Here is a 25,621-nt window from a genome sequence, read left to right on the forward strand (position 1 = left end):
ATTGCTTTAGCCCCAGCTTCATATAAATTATATTGTAACATATTAAACTTGAGGTTGTCTCAATGGGTTGAAGATAATAAGTCCTTAGTTGATGATCAAAATGGGTTCCGGAAGGGAAGGAGTACCATAGATCAAATATCTCCACTTACTAGTTTAATCGATGTTCGCAAAAAACTACGAAAATCCACCTTTTGTGCATTTATCGATTTTAAGAAGGCGTATGATACGATTAATAGGACATTGTTATGGGAAAAACTCACATCTCTGGGGGTTGATGTAAAAATGTGTATGGCTATTAAGTCCCTTTATAATGGGGTCAGGTGCTCGATCAGAGTCAATAACTCAATACAGATTGGTTTATTGTGAACTGTGGTTTAAAACAAGGTTGTCCACTTTCTCCTTTATTATTTAACATTTTTATAAATGAATTAGCTGTATACTTAAAATCATTTGATTTTGGTGTTGACATTGGGGGAGAAAAAGTATGTATTTTATTGTATGCTGATGATATCGTACTGTTAGCATATACTGAGAATGAGTTACAAAACCTCTTAGATGAGTTATATCATTGGTGTACTGACAATAAAATGACTATTAATTCATGTAAGAGTAATGTTGTCCATTTCAGAGCGACCTCATTTGAACGATCAAGTCACGTCTTTAAATGTGGGGATATGAATATTGCTACTAGCAGCGAATATGCTTATCTAGGCCTTGTTTTAAATGAGTTTCTAGACTTTAGTATTACTGCAAAAGCAGTTGCTAGGTCAGCAAACAGAGCTCTAGGTCTAATTATAGCTAAGTGTAAAGCTATTGGTGGCATGTCATATGGCGTCTATAAAAAACTATTTGATGCACTTGTGAGTCCTATTGTTGAATATGGTGCCGCGATTTGGGGCTGCAAGAATTTCTCATTTATTAATGCGATTCAAATGAGAGCGTGTAGGTTCTTCCTTGGTGTTGGTAAATATACACCTAATCCAGCTATTATGGGAGACATGGGGTGGATTCCAATTTACCATACTCAATGGAAAGTAATTGCAAGACACTGGCACAGATTAGTAAATATGGAGCCAGATCGTATTAATAGGAAAATATTCATATGGGCAGATGAGGTCAGTCTGAAACATAGAATTGTGAAAAATTGGAATTTCATTGTTAAAAAACATTTCACGGAACTTGAATTGGTTGACTTTTGTAATACATGTACAAACACTAATATTAATAAAAATATGTTTATTGATACAGTCATGTCAAGAATGTTTGATATTTATATTGAAGAATGGAAAAGTATTGTTAGTTCATCCTCTTCCAGACGGGGAAATGGGCGTAATAAATTGAGAACCTATAATATTTTTAAGCAGGAGTATGTTGTAGAAAACTACTGCAAACTGTTAATGCCTTTTTGTGAAAGAAGCGCCTTTGCAAAATTTAGATGTGGGGTGGCTCCTATTAGACTGGAAACTGGGAGGTATGAAAATTTGCCGCTGGAAGAGAGATATTGTTTTAATTGTTTTAATACTGTCGAAGATGAATATCATGTTATTTTACATTGTCCTGTTTATAATGATCTTAGACAAGTTCTTTTTACTGAGTCTCTTAAAATTGATGAACATTTTAATAGTTTTACAGATTGTCGGAAAATGGTATTTTTATTTTCGAATCAAGATATAATTATAAGATTATGTGCCAAAACCTGTAATTTTATTCTTAAACGACGCCGAGAAGTTTTATATTGTAAATAATAACTAAATACTTTTGTTGTATAATTTTACCATTCAGGTTTAATATTTATTATGTACATATACATATTCTTTTAAGTGATTATCGTCTCTCATAAATCTGTACAGATTGGCTTATGTATACAAAATGTATCTTTTATAAATGTATTTTATACATAAGGTGAGACGTAAATAAAGTATTGAATTGAATTGAATTACTGTAAATATGTAGTTTTAATGGCAATAAAGATTTGAATTTGAATTTGAATATAATGTTCAATATTTGCCATTTTATTGTTCTTCAATACTTTTTAAAGATTGGCACGATATTAAATCTAATTAACTAGGTTTGTGCAACATATATCAGTACTTAACTGATTGTGATTGTATCAAATTTCAAGAATCCTCATCCTGTCGCAATAGGGAAAACATAAATGTCGGAACATATAAAGTCTTTTTCTGAGAAAATCAAAAATAAAAAAGTTACTATACATCGAAATACTAAACACAGTTTTTTCCTGATTGCCAAAAACGGATTGTTAAAAGGCATCCTTATTCCTGGAACTTAAATATGTATCAATATAAACACTCAGTGGTGCTTTGAGCTGATCACTAGACCGATCGTCTGCGTTCGGCTCGTTTGCATTTTTATAGGAATCATATCATATCATGTATCATGGACGGTAAGAAGTTTTGCAAATCATAATCAACAAATTATGATCATTGTTTTAATATTTAAGTGACATTTTTTTTTTAAACAATTTCAGCTAAACGTTTACATTAGTAAAATTGAATACCCTGCTCATAAATTATATCACTAATAATGATTTATTTCAGTAATGACTCATTTGGTAATTCAAATTTTGATAAATTATTTTATAAAACAATGAATGATATAATGAAGAACGAAAGGAAAAGAGAAGAAGTTACTTTCAAGATATAGTTATCTTTTTTTCGTTATGAATACTTTAATTTCTGTTTGCTTAATTTTACGTTTGATATTTCTATTAATTAATCTTTTGGAACGAAAGACGCTTCATTTCTCTCAATACCGTATGTGTTGTAGCTATAACAGAAATAATAGTCCGGAAAATTTTATAGTTTTATTTGAATAAAGTATATAGTTTTATTTGAATGAATTTTAGTAGCATACATTAAAGTAAGTTACTGAAAAAAAAACCAAAAAATATTATTGAAATCTTATTATCACTATTATATTTTAGCTGAAAAAGTAGTAGCTTGCTGTCGCTCTACGTTCACGTTGGAAACGCTTGAAGATGCTGCTCAAGATTTAACGTCCTTCCTATTTAAGAAAGTTTTAAATAAATGCTGCAGCATAAATACGATCTTTTTGATAAGATTTTGGTTCGGGATAGCAGGTAGTGTTGCTGCAATGACGGCGGTGTATTCCAGAGAATGCGAGGCGAAAAACACAACTGGTATTACGCTATATATTGCTGACACCTGTGGAGCCAAAGGAAACTTATCCGATGTGGCAAGCGATTTGACCATTGACATAGACCCGGCACCAATTCAATGGATTTTCAATATTTTGGTGATGACAATGTTTGTATTTCTCATGGTGCAAACTTCATACAGTTGTAGAAACTGTTGTAACTGTTGCAAAGCGTGCTTCGTTTTGTGTCTTGAAGAGGGAACGAATGCCAAGAGATTCCGTTTTTGTCTTTTAATAATTTATAAGTTTATAGTCATTCTAGCAGACATCTTTGTTATTTGTGTGATCCTTATCGTATGGATACATAAAGGTGTAAACGATGCTGTTACATTCCTTCTATTTATTTGGGACCTTATCAGTCTTGTCTTAGCTGTATATCAAATATACAGCTTGACGAAGAAGGGTATAAACAATAAAGCACTATCTGACGAAATTGATTGCGATGTTGCACTTTCTGGCGAAATTGACAAGACAGGCGTTAACAGCTAATTGGACCAGATTATACATTGTATTCCACTGTATAGAAGGTTACCCGTTCTAGCTTTAGTAATATGTTCGTAAAATTTAATGCTTGTTTTTCTGTTTTATATTAGTATCATTATACAAATGTTCAGATTTTTATATTTTTTTCTATTTCTGTGTAGAAAAGCATATTCGAGACGATCCAATACTTTTCTGATTGGTCATTATAAAAATATGATTTCGCATGATTGCCAATGATAGAATTGGCTACTAGAGTAACTAGAGTAAGATGACAAAGAAATCTTAAACAACTATATGTCACCGTATGGTCTTCAAAAATGAGCAAATCCCATATTGCATAGTAAGCTGTATAATACCTCAAAATGACATAATCAGAGTTACATTGTGTAAACAGATCAAACGAAAAAAAATAAGTGCTTTTATATTAATGAACAAAAACAAACACAAACATAGCCTATTTTTTTGGCACTATACCCTTAACTTCTGACAGTGGTGTAACTGTACATCATAAGTACAACTATAAAAACTTGTTGAAAAGGGCTTAACTCATCAGATTGATTACAAAGCACATGAAAACGCTAACAAAAACACAAAAGACACAAATCACAAATCTGAGAGTACTTGCAGTTACTGAAAGCCAATAAATAACCAATAAAAATCATGTGTCTAAGATTAAATTAGTATACATGTGTATGGATCGTTTAAAAAATGTTTAATGTTTAGTACATCTGACGAAAAATATTCCGATGTAAGTGTTACATGAAAATTCTGTACATCAAACAATACACTGGTTTGCGCCTATTATGTTGAACGAAAAAGGATATTTCATTTAGAGTTTGGCGTAATTCATATGCGTACAGTATTAGTGCAACATATTTCGAGAAAAAGAATGAATCAAGTCTTCTGATTTCATGGAAATCTTTGTTTGCTTCACGTCGAAAAATAGTTGGTATCTCGGAGAACAGTAAATTTAAAGGTGCCCACACGTAAACAACAGAAACAACAAAATCTTACCGAATTACGTCGTATTGCAACGTGAATTCCCACTCGGCAAATTAAAACTGCCATATTCGGAATCATATTTTGTTTGATACTAAGCAGACCAGACGAAGAAGATGGTAAACCACGACTTAGGTTTTGCTAGTTAGTGTAGACACAGTCACATCGTATAGATCAACAATTCGTGCAACATCTAGATGTCAACATACTTACGAAGTAAAGCAACATACGAGTGCACGTGAACAGTGTACCGACTGGTCTGGTCCTATAATTGCGTTTTGTTCGTTTGAAACTACTGATAAATGTATTCAAACATCGCCTACTGGTGTTTTTCATATTCTCTTAAGAAATGGCAAAACTGTACTAATTGAATTCTAGAACAGAATTATAGTTTGTAGGAACTGTTTATGTATGTTGCAGTATATTTGATATTCTCGGATGGTTTACTTTTTTCACGCTAGTATCAACATAATAATTTGCCAAAATTAAAATATACTCAAAATAAAATATATACACTTCATCTGCTGATAACCTGCGAGTTAAATTGAAGATAAAAAAGAATAATCTAAATGTAAAGAATCTCGTGAAATTGCCTAGAGTTCATAAGTCAGTGAAACCCTTACATAAATATATGCATACACTATTGCAGAAATTGTAATCTGTAATGCATATGAATATGTGAAAGTTTACAAATCAGAGTTTAGTCTCACACTTGTCTAAGATGAATTCGTAGTGGTTACTCTCTAATTGTAGAGGATCTAATGTCAGTTCTACTTGATCTAATTTGGTTACGTCATTGGCCCCTAGTAAAGTATTCTGTTTACCTCCCACTTGGTCATCACTATAAATGTGTTGTGAAGTGTTGCACCCCACAGTCCTTTTGGAATTCTGAAGTCGACTTGCGTGGTGTACACAGCAACATAAAAGAAAGAGAATAACGACCCACAAAACACCGCCTATGACACATATGATTATATATGGTAAAGGGAAAAAATCTTCAGTCTCGTTTTCATTTAATCTCTTTTCTTTATTCAAACTGGTTGATGTTTCTGGAAAGTTTAAAATTACATTGATAATTAATTATGAAATAGTTGTATAATCATGCAGCAAAATTACAAGTTCTTTCACTTTGCTCTTACTCTCGATAGGTATAAACATAACTTCTTTTAACCCAAAGGGTTGCGATTCTGTGACCGCCGTTTGACAAATGTGTTGTTCGTTTAAAAGCATAAATTATGTCGTTAATTTTCTCGTTTGAATTGTTTGATATTTTGTCACAAAGGGACATTACAGCTAACTATATGATAAGGGTGTAATGTTCAATGCTACACTATGGGGATCTGTAAATGCTTACTTCCCCAGCCTGTGGCCACGGGCGGATAGCTGTTTTATTGTCAATCATGTATCTCTTTATTTTCATTTTACAAAAGGAAGGAGGGGAAATAAAAAGGGGGTAAATCTAGAATCCGAAAAAAAATTACAGAGAGGGGTATACGAATGATAAACCTCTTTAAGTAATTGTACCTCCTCAGCTTTCAGATGTTCGGCTTTGAGCGTTTCTGATGAAGGTAAATCCAGAAAAGCGCTTTGGACGCATGAAATTATTTACGTGTTGATTTCATTATCATTATATTCTGTTTCTACAATAATGACATACTGAATGCAAGGCAAATTTATAAATTTCTAAACTAAAAAAATAAATATTTGTACAATAAGAAATTAACAACAAAGGTGCATGAGTAATATTTATTTCTAAGAATATACCAATTAAATTCTATAAAAAGAATATGCCAACTGGAGTGGAATAATGATATAGAAAAAACTTACCAATAGTAGTGGAACGAGGGTATATTTCTGCAAAACAAGAAAAAACAAACTAAACATTGAATTTGTCTTAATTTAATATTTGAGAGATGGAATGAAAGTAATACCTGCTTTCTTAAAAGTATAATTGTTTCTCTAAACTCCAATTTTATCAACATAACACCTTCTCTCCTATTTTAATATTTTAAACCAACTCAGTATTCCTTTTAAGGCATTCATACTACCGAAAAGATAACTTCATTTGAAACTCAATACAGGAAGTTTTTATGATTATCATTTTCTTTAGTTAAACCGTTTTTATAAAGTCAAATGGTTACATTATTTTTTTTTACTAGTCAAGCCTTTCACGATCTAAGAACGTTTTTGACATACTAGGGAATTACCTGCTCCTGTTATTGTGATATCATCAACCGCTATGTCCGATACAGCACTTCCTACCATTGCTTGGAATCCTATCTTTAAAATGCATCGATAAAGAGTTTACCTTAACAGTTACGTGATTGAACATACAACTTTTGTACTATGACAATTGCATTTCATCGTGCTAATTTATATTATATGAAAACTATTAAAAACCTTTTCGATGATATTAAAGAACAAGAACATCTTTTTTTCAAAATCAACAGTTTTTAAACATATATTTTCATATTTCTATCATTTAAATAAAAACATTCTTTTATTCGCGACTGTGTTGTCAAGTAAGCTATCTAGCCTATGCCTATTTTGTTTGTTTTATATTCTGATTCCAGTTTTTTTGTATTATTGAAGGTTGTTTTGTTACCTCTAGATGAACGATCAGCATATGGAATGCTGGATTTGGGTTGATGTGTGGCTCACATTAATATAGGAATATCTTTAAACAGAAATTACCGTTCATATTAATGAATGAAAAAAAAATGCTGTGTATACGTAGATGGGTTAACGATACAAATACATCTAGATGCCATGAACGTTTTAAAAGTCAAATTCAATTCATGTATTAAGTCGAAAATTAAACTTGTATAACCTTATGCTTCAAAACAAATACTGTCACAAAAGACCTAGAATATTTTACTTACTTTGAAAGGCCCCATATGTTCCAAATATGCCACAGCTTGTTTCCATTGCTTTCCTTGTTCATTATTAATAGCCTTAACAAGCTGTTGGTCTCCATTATCAGGAAAGACATATACTTTGAGACTCTGGATAAATATTCCATGCATGTAGTACCAAAATGTGACATTGACAACCTGATCTGTTTGTTCTATGATAGGAGAATAAAACATGGCAATGTCTCGATGTTTCTTACTTGTAGTTTCCATAAAGATGTAGAAGCCATCTACAAAATAGATAACACAAATGATTAGTAACTTAGGACGAGGTCGTGATACTTTCGGTGACCTAGGTCCTAGACCTATATATAACGTGCCATAAACTAAACGTCAGCTTTTCTTTAGATAAGATAAGATAATTTTATTAACCAATCATGGTGCCCAAAATTTGAGCTATACAATCAAATGAATTACAAAATAAAGCACAGAAAATGATTAGAATGATTAAAGTACAATTAAACAAAAAACCACATGAATACACATTTACACTAATTAACCTGATATAAACCAAGTTATTGACAAAACATAGTTGTTATGGGTGCCACTGTGACCTGGAGAAATTACATAAATCTTTAGGATAGTTCTAGGTCTATGGGAGACAACTCCTGATCAATTTTAATTTATATTCTAATATATATTTTTTCTTCTATTTTTTTTTTTATTTTTTTTTTTTTAAACAACAATATTTTCTATAATTTTCTTTCGTTCTTCAAAAAGGGAGTGCAATAAATTAGATAAGTTTGAAGTAACAAACAAATCTTCAGATGAAAGAATCCAAACAAATTTCATTTCATCAGGTAATCTTGAAAAATTTTTGAATTTAGAATTTAAATTAGATAGATGTTGAGATCTAGTATCTTTTAGAACAGGACATTTTAAAAGAAAATGTAGTTCGTCTTCAACTGCGTTCTTACATAGCTTACACTTTCTGTCTTCAGCTTTAATTCCAATATACCTCCCTCTTTCTATTTCAAGATCATGAATGTGTGTATTGTGATATATTTTTTTTAGAGAGAAAACGAGTTTCGAACTAAAAAAAGTGGCAAATGTGAAAGAAGACGAAAGTGAATTTGGGCAACGCACCAGCATTCGTTTTGAGGGTCACAAATAAAGACTTTCAAATAAAAATGTTACATAAAACGGTTAAAACTTTCAAATTATTCATTAGCTGAAAAAATTATATTTAACATTTAAATTTTTAAACTTTCAATGTTTTAAATATATTCATGTTGGTTGTTAACTTTCTTGCATTTATCCAAAAATGTATTTTGCTAACTAAAGATATATACTTTTCAATTATGATAATGTGGGTAAAATATCTATCAGGGTAAGGCCGTGTCTCATATTTATTTTGACAAACACTTTGTGTAAAATGGTCTTTTTACTTTATACAAATGTATGTATATACGTTAAATATGTAATAATCTAAATAATTGTTATAATGATTCGGATATTTTTCCGAAATCGCCATTTTGAATTTAATATCATCTTAATTTGGTCATACTTCAATTTTCCGTGTTCTGTTATCATAGGGGCTCATGTGAAGAGCACTTTATTCAGAAATTGTAAAAACTCATTTTATTATATACAACCTTTCTTAAAATGGTCCCTCTGTGGTCCAGTGTTCGCTGTCAAAGTTGCACCTTTCCAGATGGTCCAGTTAGCAGCATATATTGTCGAGTTTTGTTCGAAGGTCCAACCAGAACACATACTTCCCTCATTAAAGTCGCAACTGATTTCACCAAGCGAAAGTTTTACTGTTAAATAAAGAAATAAACATCTATTTGTCAGTCTCTACTTAGTTATTGATGACATTGGTAAAATCCAACAATGAACGATAGCAAACAGCTAACAATAACCATCTGAAGCTGAAAAGTTAACCCTTTACTACATTTACGGTATGTGGTCTAGATCGGTAAATAATTAAAATTTAACTTTATAAAAAAAGTTTTTGTCCAAAAAAAAATGATATACTGTATCAATATTTACCTCGCATGCAGGCCAAAATGAAACAAAAACAAAAAATCGTTCCATGTAAAGTATATTCCATAATGTTTACGAATAGATATATTCATGGTTTAAACAGTACTTCTGTTATCAGGTTCTTACAAATAAAGCCTTTAGATTTTATAAAGAAATTTATCTTTAACATAAATAGGAAACGTTAGGTACGACATATCCACATCCGGGTGTTCTATTCATATAAGGTCGATTCGAAGTCGTCTGCGGTAATTTATTAAATGGTGAAATCAATTTCTTATTTGTACTTTAAAGGAAATGTTGTTACTAAAAGTTTTATGAAACTATTGCGCATCTAATCCATTCGTTCATTTACTAGATAAAAATAACATGTGAAAACCTTGTCGTCACATTTACAACTGCACCGCATGATTCAAATAGTGAGTGTAATTTATTAAAAATATAGAGATACACAGAAACATGCTTTATTTTCCCATCCAAATTGCAAGTGCCCAAAATGAGCAAATTAGTTAAAGTAGGTAGCGCATAGATATAGGAAAATGTGGTGTGAGTGCCAATGAGACAACTCTCCATCCAATGAGTATAAGAGATAAAATAAAGAAAATGCAAAGATTTATGTACATGTACCTATCAAGAGGGATGTACAAGTATGTACCCAGACACGTTCACTCTGTGTATTTGTAAGATAAATTTCTTTTTCTATCCATCTGGTGAGTTAAGCATTTTGCTACTGGGTTTTGCAGTTTGTTCTTATGTTGTACTGTTACACAACGTTTTTAGGTTAGTTGGTCGCTGGCTAACATGTTTAACCCTGCTACAGCATGTATGTGTCTGTTCTAAGTCAGCAGCCTGCAACTCAGTGGTAGTCGTTTGTTGCTGTATTGCATATTTGTTTTTCATTCATTATTTTGTACATAAATTATGCCGTTTGTTTTCTGGTTTGAATTGTTTTACATTTGTCATAACGGGGCCTTTTGTAGCTGACTATGCGATATGGGCTTTGCTCATAGTTGAAGGCCTTATGGTGACCTATATGTGTTAATTTCTCTGTAATCTTGTGAAAAGTTGTCTCTTTGGCAATCATACCACATCTTTTTATACATCTTTTTTTTAAATACCAGAATATATAAATAGTGTCAAGATTTCAATTTCAAAATAACATTTAAAAGAGGGGCGAAAGATATCCAAGGGACGGTCAAACTCATAGATTGAAAATAAAATGACAACGCCATGGCTAAAAAATAAAACGTAAAATCTTCTAGTAAATTATAAAACGGGGAATCAGAGTTCAGAGTCAAATCCTTCAACGTCCAAATGAATACAGTTAAAATATTACAGGCCGAACGACGAACAGACAGTCCTATACAAAAAAACATTCCAATATATATATATATCTATCATATTTGTCTTCTTTATATTACTCCTTTACCATCAATATATAAAATCAGCTTCCCATTCGGAAATAGAAGAAGACCGTCTAATCCGGGTGCGGGATATTTCGCTGCATTGAAGAACCATTGGTGGCCTTCGACTGTTATCTGCTCTTTGGTCGGGTTGTTGTTTCTTTGACACATTCCCCATTTCCATTGTCAATTTTATTCAAGTTAACTAAGGCATGTATGATGGCTTTCTTGTTCAAAATCTTAAATTGGTTGATTATTTTAAACAATCATTTTCAAGCAAAAACACAAAAAACATGTATTTAATTTTTCTTGAAACCTAGACAAAAGAAAATAAAGTAGACCAGAAAATTTTGACATGAAAAAATATAATATAAAAAGCAGCCCATGTGCACACATGAACAAAAATTGAATATTTCACAATTACACTTACTAGGCACTAAATCAAAATAATCCAAAATAAAGCAAACATGACATGCAATACTTATCTACCATACAAATACTCATACATTTATGACAAATACAAAACAATTACTGTTTATTACTATCATATACTCGCACCTATTTACATATCATAAAAGAATTACAGTATGGTAGAATGAGATATAGAATTGAACAAAGAAGGAACATGCATTGTAGTCTTATTGTATGTTTGGTTATCCTTCATCTTATAACAGACGGTCAGTCATACTTATATTCACTTAATTTTAAACTATTCTTTCAAAGACTTAATTTAACTGTACTCTTCTTTTTTTCTTTTATCTTTTCCAAATTTTTAGTTTTTGATTCAAATCATAGTTAAGAAAGAAATACTTAAGAATGTGTGTAAGCTTATACGGAAATATTTTAAGATCTTTTATAAATTAATGAGTCACGTGTCCGATTTAATAAAAAAAAAAATTGGATGAACAGTAATTTTAACATGCATCATGATTAAAATATCATGTTAATTTATTTTGGTTGAGAAATAATAGTTTCACATTGTCTTTTACATTCATTTCAATAATGAATTATGTATTTTGAAAATTAATACCAAGTGTGCCACGCATTCAAAAAAAGCAACAACTGCATTCCTGAAGTTTCTCAATTTCGTTTTGAAGAAAACCACAAAATTCATTTTTCAATAACTTACTTTCTAACGAAAGACTGACATTTCTGCAAAAACATAAACTATGATTTTAAAATGCGTTCCAAAGTTATATTTATCTTACACATACACGATGCATAATAAGAAAATGATCATTGTCAACTTTGTCTGAAAGAGTTACAATCCTAAATATTGAATTATTTTATACTTATTTTACACACAAAAATAAAAATAAAAAACCCGCATGAAATATAATGCAAAGAAATCAGAGAAGATAAATTACTGCAAATAAAAAATAAAATAATTTACATAAAAATTTGTTATAACAATAGATACAAGTATATCTTGTCAACAAAAAATGAAAAACTACATTATTTCCAATGATCAACGCATACAAATTGTCATAAATAAATAAAAACAATCACTTTCCTAAAACAAAACCCTGAAATACAAACAAAACATCATGATGATCACCTCAAAAAGCCTTACAGAGGCGATAAAAGGGACCATCAAAGACACCATTCTTTATACCAAAACGATCGAGATATATCAAATGCATTGGTTAATAATATAGGTTGAGTGGCAAAGAAGAAAAAAACTAACAACTGAAGCTCAAATTCTCTCAAGCTTTATGAAAAGGTGCGAACTTACGTATTAAACCCGACTGTTAAATGAAGTAAGCATACCGTGGCTCGCAGGCTCTTAGTACTGTTTTGCGTCTTTTGTTATGTTGTCTTTTAATTAGTTGAATTTTGTGCTTCATGAGGATTTTATAAGTTAAACCTTTTCAACTGAATTAACAGTTTGTATATCAGGTGCTGTTACAGCACTGTTTTAGGTTAGGGAGGAGTTTATCACCGTTTCATGTTATAAACCTCGTCCAAGTCAGGGGCGTTTTATTCAGTAGAAGATGTTGGTCCCTGTCTGTCATATTTGCTTTAGTTTTATGGATTCATCATAAATAAGACCGTAGGTTTTCTTATTTAAATTGATTTATTTACTATTTGGTATGGCTTTTATAGAGAACAATATTTGATTTGGGTTTGTTCAATCACTGTGTAAGGTCGAATGGTGACCTATAGTTACTAACTACCACATCGTTTTGTTTCTGGTAAAATGTAAATAGTTGTTTGACCATCTACTGATAGTCAGCATGATTTATTTCTCAGGTAACAGTTTTCCAGGCCCTCCATTACCAGATATTGATACCTGCACACCTAGGGGAGGTATTTGTGTGAATGATACATCATTATGTAAAGGATTTACAGATACGTGGGCTCTCTGTCGTAACAGTCAGACATGTTGTAAACCATCCCCGTCTACGACACATCCGGAACCACCATCGCCAGGTAAAAATACCAAATTTAGCGGTTATACTAACTTATGAAATCTTTACAGATACATTTACTAACAATCATATTGACCAAAAGAAAATCTGATCTCTAAGTAAGGTTTGATATTTTGATATCTCGTATCTACATGTAAAAATAAAATTGTTTTGCGCTGACAGCAGAAATGCATGTGCAAAACTAAACTCCATGTTATAGTGGAGATCACTTCTAACCTGTCATTAGAACTATCAGAATAATCTGTCATATAACTGTTCTAAACTGTCCTAGAACAGATCTACATAGAACTGTTCTGAGTATAACTGTCAGGATCAGTTCTAGGGTAGAACTGTCTTAAACTATTCTAGATAGAACTGTCCAAATCAGTTCTAGTCATAGAACTGTCAGCAGAAGTGACTAAATCAGTTCTAATCGGTGAAATGTCAGCAGAACTGTCTAAATCTGTTCTAGCCGTAGAATTGATCAAACCTGTCCGGATTGTATAAAACAGTTCTAAATAACGTCACTGCAGTTAGGGTGTCTCATTGGTCACCATTCAGTGTTATAATTATCGTTGATAAAGCCACACGCAAAATATATATTATATTCTTTTGACTGATCTATATTTAAGATAAATAGTTCTTAAAACTATGGATAGAACTGACTAAATCAATTCTAGCCGAAGAAGTTACTGACCAACTTACTGTTCTAGTCGTAGAACTGTCTTAATCAGTTCAAGGTAGAACTGACCAAATCAGTTATGGGTTAGAACTGTTCTAGCTAGAACTGTCTAAATAAAATTAACGGTACCAATTTTCTTGCACCAGATCCGCATTTCGACAATACATGTCTCTTCAGTGATGCTCGTGGCCAAAATATTTGAAATCCAAAGCTTATATAAAAGATGAAGAGCTATAATCCAAAAGGTCCAAAAATTATAGCCAAATCCGTGAAAGAAATCAGAGCTTTGCATGAGGGAGATACATTCCTTAATTTATGATAATTTCTATCATTTTGTAACAGTAAATTTTAATAACACAAAAAATCCGTATTTTCATGCCAGTACCGAAGTACTGGCTACTGGGGTGGTGATACCCTCGGGGACTAATAGCCCACCAGCAGAGGCATCGACCCAGTGGTAGTAATAAAATTAACGGTACCAATTTTCTTGCACCAGATGCGCATTTCGACAATACAAGTCATGTCTCTTCAGTGATGCTCGTGGCCAAAATATTTGAAATCCAAAGCTTATATAAAAGATGAAGAGCTATAATCCAAAAGGTCCAAAAATTATAGCCAAATCCGTGAAAGAAATCAGAGCTTTGCATGAGGGAGATACATTCCTTCATTTATGATAATTTCTATCATTTTGTAACAGTAAATTTTAATAACACAAAAAATCCGTATTTTCATGCCAGTACCGAAGTACTGGCTACTGGGGTGGTGATACCCTCGGGGACTAATAGTCCACCAGCAGAGGCATCGACCCAGTGGTAGTAATAAAATTAACGGTACCAATTTTCTTGCACCAGATGCGCATTTCGACAATACAAGTCATGTCTCTTCAGTGATGCTCGTGGCCAAAATATTTGAAATCCAAAGCTTATATAAAAGATGAAGAGCTATTATCCAAAAGGTCCAAAAATTATAGCCAAATCCGTGAAAGAAATCAGAGCTTTGCATGAGGGAGATACATTCCTTAATTTATGATAATTTCTATCATTTTGTAACAGTAAATTTTAATAACACAAAAAATCCGTATTTTCATGCCAGTACCGAAGTACTGGCTACTGGGGTGGTGATACCCTCGGGGACTAATAGCCCACCAGCAGAGGCATCGACCCAGTGGTAGTAATAAAATTAACGGTACCAATTTTCTTGCACCAGATGCGCATTTCGACAGTACAAGTCATGTCTCTTCAGTGATGCTCGTGGCCAAAATATTTGAAATCCAAAGCTTATATAAAAGATGAAGAGCTATAATCCAAAAGGTCCAAAAATTATAGCCAAATCCGTGAAAGAAATCAGAGCTTTGCATGAGGGAGATACATTCCTTCATTTATGATAATTTCTATCATTTTGTAACAGTAAATTTTAATAACACAAAAAATCCGTATTTTCATGCCAGTACCGAAGTACTGGCTACTGGGGTGGTGATACCCTCGGGGACTAATAGTCCACCAGCAGAGGCATCGACCCAGTGGTAGTAATAAAATTAACGGTACCAATTTTCTTGCACCAGATGCGCATTTCGACAATACAAGTCATGTCTCTTCAGTGATGCTCGTGGCCAAAATATTTGAAATCCAAAGCTTATATAAAAGATGAAGAGCTATAATCCAAAAGGTCCAAAAATTATAGCCAAATCCGTGAAAGAAATCAGAGCTTTGCATGAGGGAGATACATTCCTTAATTTATGATAATTTCTATCATTTTGTAACAGTAAATTTTAATAACACAAAAAATCCGTATTTTCATGCCAGTACCGAAGTACTGGCTACTGGGGTGGTGATACCCTCGGGGACTAATAGCCCACCAGCAGAGGCATCGACCCAGTGGTAGTAATAAAATTAACGGTACCAATTTTCTTGCACCAGATGCGCATTTCGACAATACAAGTCATGTCTCTTCAGTGATGCTCGTGGCCAAAATATTTGAAATCCAAAGCTTATATAAAAGATGAAGAGCTATAATCCAAAAGGTCCAAAAATTATAGCCAAATCCGTGAAAGAAATCAGAGCTTTGCATGAGGGAGATACATTCCTTCATTTATGATAATTTCTATCATTTTGTAACAGTAAATTTTAATAACACAAAAAATCCGTATTTTCATGCCAGTACCGAAGTACTGGCTACTGGGGTGGTGATACCCTCGGGGACTAATAGTCCACCAGCAGAGGCATCAACCCAGTGGTAGTAATAAAATCAACGGTACCAATTTTCTTGCACCAGATGCGCATTTCGACAATACAAGTCATGTCTCTTCAGTGATGCTCGTGGCCAAAATATTTGAAATCCAAAGCTTATATAAAAGATGAAGAGCTATAATCCAAAAGGTCCAAAAATTATAGCCAAATCCGTGAAAGAAATCAGAGCTTTGCATGAGGGAGATACATTCCTTAATTTATGATAATTTCTATCATTTTGTAACAGTAAATTTTAATAACACAAAAAATCCGTATTTTCATGCCAGTACCGAAGTACTGGCTACTGGGGTGGTGATACCCTCGGGGACTAATAGTCCACCAGCAGAGGCATCGACCCAGTGGTAGTAATAAAATTAACGGTACCAATTTTCTTGCACCAGATGCGCATTTCGACAATACATGTCTCTTCAGTGATGCTCGTGGCCAAAATATTTGAAATCCAAAGCTTATATAAAAGATGAAGAGCTATAATCCAAAAGGTCCAAAAATTATAGCCAAATCCGTGAAAGAAATCAGAGCTTTGCATGAGGGAGATACATTCCTTAATTTAGATTCCTTAATTTACATTCCTCAAGGTAGAACTGACCAAATCAGTTATGGGTTAGAACTGTTCTAGCTAGAACTGTCTAAAAGGTGTCAGGATGACATTTCTACATACTAGAACAGTTATTCTGACAGATTCTGCCAGATTCAATGAGAAGTTATAAGTGATCTCCCCTGTACATGCAGAGCCAAATTCAGTATAATCGGTTATTTTTTTTTATTAGATATCATATATAAGTATTTATAATTAACTTTATAAACTAAGTAATAAAATTGTGGAACTCTATTTATTCACGTAGTGACATTAACCATGAACAAGTGATAAGTATATTTACTGAAGTTTCTCAATGACTTCAAATGTTGAATTGGTGCACATCTCCTAGCCGACATTTTCTTATTGTTTTATGAGTAGGAGTTCTTCCAGACACTTGTTAAAAACAAGAACACCAAAAACCTCTACTATTCATTTTTCATACAGGTATATTATTACTTTCTTTTCATTCTCAATCCATATTTTTCTGATTTATCTAATCGGGTCCCATTCCTCTTGAACACGAAATTAAGGAAACCAATGAAAACAGATACTCTTCCTCCGCATCATTTGTTGACAGTTACCTCAAATTTGACAACAGCGATCGTCTCAATAACAGAATATATGACACATGAGATGATTTTAAGCTTGAAATAATAAGATGTCCTTACTTTAATTAGCAATAATACACATGTATCAGCTTCAACCGCGAATAATGTATACATTTCTAAACTCATGCGATATTCAAACTGCCACCTAGACTTTGCAAAACGTCATCGGTGTCTTTGCAAATAATTGTTTAGCCAGAGTTTTGTCAAAGGAAGTCTCGTCCGTTTTCTCAAAAAGTTGATCGGAAAGTATCAAGATTTCAGAGATACATATTCAGTGCATATTTCACAAATAAGTCTTGAGTTCAGGATTATGGGTGCTGAAGTTGTGTATCTTTTTGCTTTAACTTTATTTTCTCCGTTATTTGTCTCCGTGCCATTACGTTTCTTTTGGTAGCATGACTTTTGACGGGACTCTGTATTTATGCATTCCGTCATCGGATGTTGACTTTTTTTTTTAACTTTTGTCATACCTGGTGCAGGTAGGTCCTGAGGTGCAATTTGGACACTAATGATTTTCTCTGGTTATTTTATTTGTTTACCCTTGTTTCTATTATGTTTACCTTAAGTTTGTACTTATTTACTTTATTTTTATTTTATCGAAAAAGTGTATTTTTACGGTATGTATTAAAATAGCACGGCCATTTTCTTATGTCATTGTTATATCTTTTGTGGCTTTAACATTTATTTATGTGCTTCGTTGCTGAGTGCGCATTTTTTCTGTATTCCTGTATCGTAGTGTTTTGTTATTTTGTGGTATTTTCAAAATTGCCTTATAAGCGGGAAGTTTGGCCATCCTTAAAATCATATTCAACCCACAATGTCATCTTAAAATGTCCTGTACCAATTCAGGAATGTGACAGTTATTATTAAATAGTCCGTTTCTTTGTATGCTAGTGTTTGTTTGATTGGGTCAGATTTAATGGACTTCCGACTTATGAATTTGCCTTTGGATTTCGGTATTTTAGTTATACAGTCCGACATTTTGTCATGTACAGATCTATATAGTTTTACTAATATTGTCATCAGCTTGATTTGTTGCTAAGAGGAAAAATTACAAAAGATAAAATACTTATCAATATCTATATTTTTCAAAGAAAAATCACATATCCAACCTTGATATATGATACACGTAGTACTTGTAGACAACGGGATTTAATGTATAGATATTCCCAAACTATTTTATTAACTTGTCAATAAGATATCAAGAAGTGTGGAAGTTAACTACCAAAGAATGCACTATGTTAATTTTAGAAAACAACATTTGTGGAAAAGTCACAAGAATAACAAATAAAGATTTCCCTCAAACATCTAGAATAGTAGGAGGTCAGTTTGCAGAAGAGGGAGAATGGCCTTGGATGGTCAGTATAGATGATGAAGATGGACATTTTTGTGGTGGGACCCTTATATCTAATCAATGGATCGTTACCGCTGCCCATTGCTTGGAACGGTATATTTTTCGTTTAACGTAATTATAATAGTCCTCACTAATTAATTGCTACCACAAATTATAGTTTTCATTATTTCCTGTGCTATATATATTTAAAATTATTTTCAATATATTTCTTTTGTTTTTTTAATTTGATTCCCTTCATTCAACATGCTCTAGATTATACCAAACCAACCTTAGTTTACAAATATTCCCTCTCAACTCTTACTCAATTTTACTACACCTTAGTAGAACATGCTTAAACGGGATAATCATGCAACCAGGGCATGTTATAACTTCTTAATTTGTGAAACTTTTTCTAAACAAAATGCATTACAAATATTATAAATAATTGCCAACGAGACAACCACCGGTCACAGACCAAGGCTACCAACAACCCTGAGTCAATTTGCGACCTTCACCAATGAGTATAACATATTCCTTATAATGAGCTATTAAAGACCAAAGAATACAAAATTTGCAACAATGCAACAGGAGAAGCCACGCCATTATTTATGCTAATAACATTAAATGAAAAGCAATTATGATCGATGACAATCAATTAGACCCCTTTGACTATATGCTCCTGGCTAAGGACAGGCACATATAACTGAAATACATTAGTTTTTGTTTGACTTGTCTTTGCTCTTACCTCAGCAAAGGCAAAGCTGAAGTGAATATAACACTTGGGGAACACCATCAAGTCGTTGTGACTGGTAACGAAGAGCTAGTACAGATAGACACCTGGATCATTGTAAGTACTTGATTTAACATACAACGAACAAACCCATAGATTTAAATTAAAACTCTATTGCTGTTTTGCTTTCGATACTGGCTTGATTAAACATATCTAAACGTGCAGTAAAAACAGAAGATGTTTTATTTCCATTAATTGGACTTATAATGTAACCTTGTTGAGAAAAAAAAACAAAAAAAACCATACACAATGTAATTTTATTTAGGTTATTTTGAACATGAAATTGGTCGACGTTAGTTGCATGCTTTACGTGTAGTAAAACTTTCATATACAAGGCACAAACGTGTTAACTATATGACATATATACGAAAAGAAACATTGAGAGGGGACAAACAAATCTGACTGCCACTTGAAATCAAGGGATATAATGCAGAAATGCTGCAGATGCAGCACGGTCACGTATTGCTATGGGTGTTCTTTAACATGCAGGGAGTTTTCTCACAAATAAATTGCATTAATTTAAATAAAGTAGACATACATTGAATATACGAAAATGTAACAGGTATCTTCCGGTAAAATGGTTGTGGACTAGGTAGCCATATTTCTTACCCCGGGTAACTTAATGGGATTAATATATATCAAAAGGAATACATACGAATATTAATAAAAAAAAAATCATCATGTAATACTATATACAATAAACGCTGTTGGAAGAACGGTCTGACATAAGTATTATTTAGTAATTATCATAAATTTCATCATTCAACTAGTCGATTTAATTTTAAGAAATCATTTGATATATTCCAAACATTTGTTCCCACTTGCATTAATGTTGATTCATAATGATACAAAAATAGGGTACAATAATTTTAACATCGGTTTACTCTAGATCTTTCATAATTGGAGAATAAGTTTTTATACATAAGTGTAACAAACATGAATACTTACCATTTGGAATTATTTTTATCTGTAACACCAAAGCATCCAGACTACATTGAAAATGTTCCTGGAATTCCCTACGATATTGCCTTGATACGACTCGTGAATCCTGTCGACATTTCTGATCATTACATTAGAACTGCCTGTCTCCCGCCCAGTAATCTCACTAATGATGATTACAGCAATTTTGATTGTTACATCAGCGGATGGGGATCTACAAAAGGTAATCCATATCACGTACGAAATTCTAGTGTTTTGTATGTCATAACATAATTATGTGTATGGTATGTCCGTTGATTTGGAACAAACATCGTTACTTTGCACACCAAAACGAAGACGAAAATGTTCTTGTTGTGTCTAAACAATTGACTTTTATAAAACTCCAATTCCCTTTATTATGTTAAATACTCTATTACTGACGGCATGGACGGTCAACAGACCACTTATTTGTGAAAAAGGTGTCTTGATTATATCGCAATAAGATACATAAATAAAGTAACATGTATTCTCTTATGGTTGGGGCCTGTTATCTAACTCCCACGTGAATAGATATTTTTCGTATCACACCGTACGGAGTGTGATATGAAAAAGTGATATCAAAATTACGTTAATTTGATTGGCTTATCTCGTAAATTTCCAATATTTTCATTGGCCGTTGATCAGGTCATTTTTCACTGGAAAAGGTCATGCCGGGACTACTTTTTTTCTTGACAACTGATTGTTTACTTCCGGTAAAACAGATGACGCCCGTAGCAACAACTCTCGCAACGAAAATAATCATGAAAACATTTGTTTTTTACCATACGTTTTACAGCTTGTGATAATTTAATATCGTTTGAATTAAACTGAGTCATCTCATTTTTAAATATATAAAAAAACAAAAAGTATACAGATCAGTACGCGTTGCAAAGAAAAACGGCCGTAGCAACACAACTCGCAACAAATAGGCCACGCACATACAACTTTTTGCCATAAGAGAAATAGGTTTAACAACTTGTGAGAAATAAATATCGCTTGATATCAACTCTCGTTATTTAATTTCAATAATAATAAACTCGCCATAGTCTCACTCGTTATGAAACCTATAAACATTACAAAAAGAGATTTAGAGGTCACAATACCATATTAAACAATAAACACGAGTATATACTATATGTGTATTAACCAATTAAGGAGATCAATTTACGAATTGTTTGACTCCGATTATGAATGATGCATTCAGTCAGTAATTTTATCTTGAAAGCACAAGTTTTTTCCATGCTTCCTCGCAGTATTTAAGTTTACCTAAGACAAATATCTATATTAGTAGAATATTTAATGTCAAAGACATAAAATTATTCTTATAGTTTTAACGATGGCGTTGAGTTCATTTTATCTATTCGTTAGTTTTTCTCCGATGTTACCATGCATCCTGAGCTAGAGTGCTGGCATTAACATTAATGTTTGTTATATTTGAAGAAAATCTCAGATTATGAATTATGTAGATGTTTTTAAACTTAATTTACAATTTCCTCGTGTGAAGTTTGGCGTCTGTTTCGACATTTCCTTTTTTGAAGCCTGAACGTTTTTATATTATTTGTTACAAAACACAAAAACAAAAACAAACAAAATTCAAACAAAAACAAACTCCAAGGATAATCAAATTGGAAAGTCCCTTTCAAATGGCAAGATCAAAAGCTGAAACACATTAAACGAATGAATACCAACTGTCATATTCCTGACTTGGTTAAAGCATTTCATTATGTACCAAATGGTGGCTTAAACTTGGTTTTGTAGCTAGCTTAAACCTATAATTTGTATGACAGTCGCATAACATTATATCTACAACAATGTTTGAACAACTCTTTGTTCAAGAAGTTATTTCGAGAAACGTGTGAAATCAGTACCAAACGTTTATTGTTAGCCAGGCTCATTTACTGAATACAGATCAATAAACTGAATCTGAGTTAACTCCGCATTCATATTTTATTATAGGTGGTGCTGATAGACGTCATCTTCAACATTTAGATGTGTCTATTGTATCTATCGCCAACTGTAATCAATCCTGGGAAGGAGATATACTAGATAGTCACATTTGTGCAGGAAATGGCAACACTGGATCATGCCAGGTAGTATTTTTGATGCATTGTTTTCTCCACAATGTGTATCCTTCTTAACAGAAAAACCAAAGCTATGGGGTACCCATCCATGACACAAAAGCAGTACATGCACAGATAAAAAGGCACACAAAAACAAAGGAAAGGCGAATTTAAGATGGTTTCTAGCACCGGCTTGAGCGGAATTCTATGATAATACACTATAAATAGACTTTGTCATATGTTACATCACCAAATCGGACCCGATAAAAAAATACTGTCAATGTGTAAAACCAAATAGTTCCTATGCATAGGTGTAAATACAATACTATATAGAATATAATAGTTTAGTTATAAAGGTATCAAATGAATGGCTAAGGACTGGTGATACTTGAAGAACACATACTGAATTATAATTTGGAATAATTCTAAAATTAAGCAGATACATTGCTGATTTCGCAGATATGAAGGACCTTGTGTATACAAAATTCCGGTTATTAGTACGGTCTGATGTATGAATAACATCCCGAACACCGTGAAATGCATATGAAATATTCAAATTAACCAATGAATACAGAATATTGCCGGTGATGTTTTATATATAAATATGATCATAGTCTTGTTGATAACATGATATTGTGATATTTTGATTAGATTACCTGGTAATGTTTGTCGTTTTGCTCAGGGGACAAACGTTCACCAAGTTATCAAGTATTGGTTGAATATTGTCTTACCATGGTAATCTATTACAGTAGCAATATTTTATATCTTCAAATTTTGGCATTAGATTATCAGTATTATCAACCCCCCTCGTATTCAATTTTCTGTCCACAAAGGTATCGTCAGCTAAGCAGTCATTACTCAGGTTAAATCAACCTTCTTGAAGCAAAATATACCTAAGCTGTAGTTTGCTGTAATTGCTGTAAATTTTAGGACCCTTTTTTTCATACAGCTCTTCATATATTCAGGTAGTTAGGCATCTTTGTCTTTCCGTTTTATAAAAACGAAATGCTTCAAACTGCTGCTAGACTGTTAATCCCAAATAAATGTAATCACTTCAGTAGCTCGTGATTCAGTCAGGTTTAAAATATACCGATGATGATTAAGAAATTTTAAGAAACTTAACTCAAAATACCGAATAGCGCTTCAGACCTGATTTATGGAGTGTAATTTTCAATATATATTAGTGCCATCATTTGATTTCTATATTATCAATATAAAAAAAACAACTAACAACAAATGCAATAAATATTCTACATGGCATCTATATATTCACCCAGTATACAAAACGTCCAAATACGGAACACAAAAGCCATTATTTCGTTTAGTTTACACCGGTTTTCTCTAGAACAGCTCATAGTTTTCTCATTGCATACTGACACCTAAACATTAAAACATTAATGTTAATTTTTATTATATCTAGGGAGATTCCGGAGGACCACTTGTATGCAGTATTAATGGCCAATTTGTTCTGTATGGAGTGACATCTTGGGGAGATAGATCATGTCGAACGTTTCCTGACGTTTACACTAAAGTTACTTCATACTTATCCTGGATTGAAAATGTCATAGAAACACATGATCATGTAGAACAAAACCTTGGTGAAATTATTGGAAGTTTCATTCGCAAAATTTTAGATATTCTTATAAACTTCTTAAAAAAAGCTGTTGAAAAATTTCAAGCAAATAAATGACATTATTATAGAAATCTAACACATCAATCAATTAAAAAAAATATGAAATTGTCGGCAATAATTTTACACAAAGCTTAATAAAGTATATTAATGTTGGCAAAACATTTCCGAATGCCGTTGACTGTATCCATGAAATGAATAAGTAAACTATGTCTTTTGTTGTGAACTTTTTCTAAAAAATATAATAGAAAAGCAAAGGATATGTTTAAAGTTTATATGTCTTTTTTGTTGTTATTTTCCCATTTACTTTTAAGACTGTAATAACTTATCTGACGCCATCAAACTTCAGATTTCAGTTCATTTGAGTAAAACTCAGTGTGAATGACCAAGTAAATCTCTCCTATCAGTATGTCAATTGATTCATCTTTGTTTTGCTCATTTTGTTTAGTTGAAAAGAACCAATATTTCTTGTTTGAATCAAACAAAACCACTAAATTATTAACACTTACAGTAACAACAAATTCAATATTAGATACGTATTTTGTCAGTTGATGTATTTTCAGAATGCTTGAGGCCAACATCATAAAAAGTCTAAAATCCATTACAAACGTGTAAAGGTTAATAAAACCAAAAAATGACCAAAAGTAAAACTAAATTCCTCCAAAGAATCAGAGCTGTGCACAAGAAGATGCATTCCTTACTTTAAAATGATTTTGAAATTATATAACAAACTCAGATAAAACAACTTTCATGCCGTTACTGAGAACTGCCTATTAGGTTCTTGATACCCTCTGGGAATTGAAGTCCTCCAGCAGAGGAATCGACAAACTGATAGTTACTGTACATTGGTTATATCATTATTTGTATTAACATTTTATCACAGGTACCGGGATTATGATTTTTAAAATACGTCAGACGCGCATTTTGTCTACTTTATACTCATCAGTGACGCTCAGATCAAAATAGTTATAAAGCCGAACAAGTTAAAAGTTGAAGAGCATTGAGGACCCAAAATTCCAAAGGTTGTGTCAAATACGACTAAGGTAATCTTTTCCTGGGATAAGAAAATCCTTAGTTTTTCGAAAAATTCAAAGTTTTTTAAACAGGAAATTTATATAAAAAATACCTTATAATTGATATTCATGTCAACACCAATTTTACTGCACCAGATGCGCATTTCTTAGATTAACGTGGAGGCTTCTATTGACCAGACGTAATATATATTCATCAAATTTATAATGCACTCTCACATTGTAATTGTATTTTATTACATTTTGTTGTTAGTTCCGTTTTTGGTTATATATTTTTGGCGTTGCTCGGTACTTATGTGTTGTTTTTCTGTAGTCATTTTTTTGCATTCTTGTCTTTCA

General features: G+C 32.4%; 2 protein-coding genes and 1 long non-coding RNA gene across 5 annotated transcripts; 2 read left to right on the forward strand and 1 right to left on the reverse strand.

The window, feature by feature from the left end:
• The first annotated feature begins 2,149 nt into the window (after positions 1 to 2,149).
• On the forward strand, positions 2,150 to 3,798 carry LOC143071688 (uncharacterized). Its single transcript, XR_012976950.1, has 2 exons — positions 2,150 to 2,404; positions 2,945 to 3,798. It is a non-coding gene; the product is annotated as an uncharacterized LOC143071688 (long non-coding RNA).
• Positions 3,799 to 4,357: 559 nt separating this feature from the next.
• LOC143071687 (neuropilin-1a-like) lies at positions 4,358 to 20,701 on the reverse strand. Of its 3 annotated transcripts, none has more exons than XM_076246169.1 (6): positions 20,553 to 20,701; positions 9,167 to 9,331; positions 7,542 to 7,801; positions 6,867 to 6,939; positions 6,487 to 6,513; positions 4,358 to 5,708 (listed from the first exon to the last, which is right to left on the reverse strand). In XM_076246169.1, the coding sequence occupies exons 2-6, from the start codon at positions 9,282 to 9,284 to the stop codon at positions 5,353 to 5,355; spliced, it is 834 nt and encodes a 277-aa protein (XP_076102284.1). In that variant the 5' UTR covers positions 9,285 to 9,331; positions 20,553 to 20,701; the 3' UTR covers positions 4,358 to 5,352. The 3 variants fall into 3 exon arrangements, with proteins under 3 accessions (XP_076102284.1, XP_076102283.1, XP_076102285.1); XM_076246168.1 differs by lacking the exon at positions 20,553 to 20,701 and adding an exon at positions 9,564 to 9,713; XM_076246170.1 differs by lacking the exons at positions 6,867 to 6,939; positions 20,553 to 20,701 and adding an exon at positions 9,564 to 9,713.
• On the forward strand, positions 11,534 to 24,437 carry LOC143071686 (chymotrypsinogen B-like). The gene is made up of 7 exons (XM_076246166.1): positions 11,534 to 11,634; positions 13,211 to 13,390; positions 18,733 to 18,928; positions 19,565 to 19,661; positions 20,586 to 20,766; positions 22,518 to 22,651; positions 24,042 to 24,437. Exons 1-7 carry the CDS (start codon positions 11,553 to 11,555, stop codon positions 24,309 to 24,311), a joined length of 1,140 nt encoding a protein of 379 aa, XP_076102281.1. The 5' UTR covers positions 11,534 to 11,552; the 3' UTR covers positions 24,312 to 24,437.
• Positions 24,438 to 25,621: the final 1,184 nt, after the last annotated feature.

This window comes from Mytilus galloprovincialis, chromosome 4 (assembly GCF_965363235.1).
Source record: "Mytilus galloprovincialis chromosome 4, xbMytGall1.hap1.1, whole genome shotgun sequence".
NCBI lineage: Eukaryota > Metazoa > Mollusca > Bivalvia > Mytilida > Mytilidae > Mytilus > Mytilus galloprovincialis.

What these genes read in the sequence shown, in the direction of transcription:
- LOC143071686 (XM_076246166.1), top strand. Translation starts at nt 11,553, where the DNA reads ATGAGATATAGAATTGAACAAAGAAGGAACATGCATTGTAGTCTTATT. An exon ending in TCCGGAACCACCATCGCCAG is followed by an intron (nt 13,391 to 18,732) that starts GTAAAAATACCA and finishes TGTTAATTTTAG; the next exon opens with AAAACAACATTTGTGGAAAA. An exon ending in GCAACACTGGATCATGCCAG is followed by an intron (nt 22,652 to 24,041) that starts GTAGTATTTTTG and finishes TATTATATCTAG; the next exon opens with GGAGATTCCGGAGGACCACT.
- LOC143071687 (XM_076246168.1), bottom strand. Translation starts at nt 9,624, where the DNA reads ATGGAATATACTTTACATGGAACGATTTTTTGTTTTTGTTTCATTTTG. An exon ending in CATTTTGGCCTGCATGCGAG is followed by an intron (nt 9,332 to 9,563) that starts GTAAATATTGAT and finishes TTTATTTAACAG; the next exon opens with TAAAACTTTCGCTTGGTGAA. An exon ending in TATCACAATAACAGGAGCAG is followed by an intron (nt 6,514 to 6,866) that starts GTAATTCCCTAG and finishes CTTGTTTTGCAG; the next exon opens with AAATATACCCTCGTTCCACT.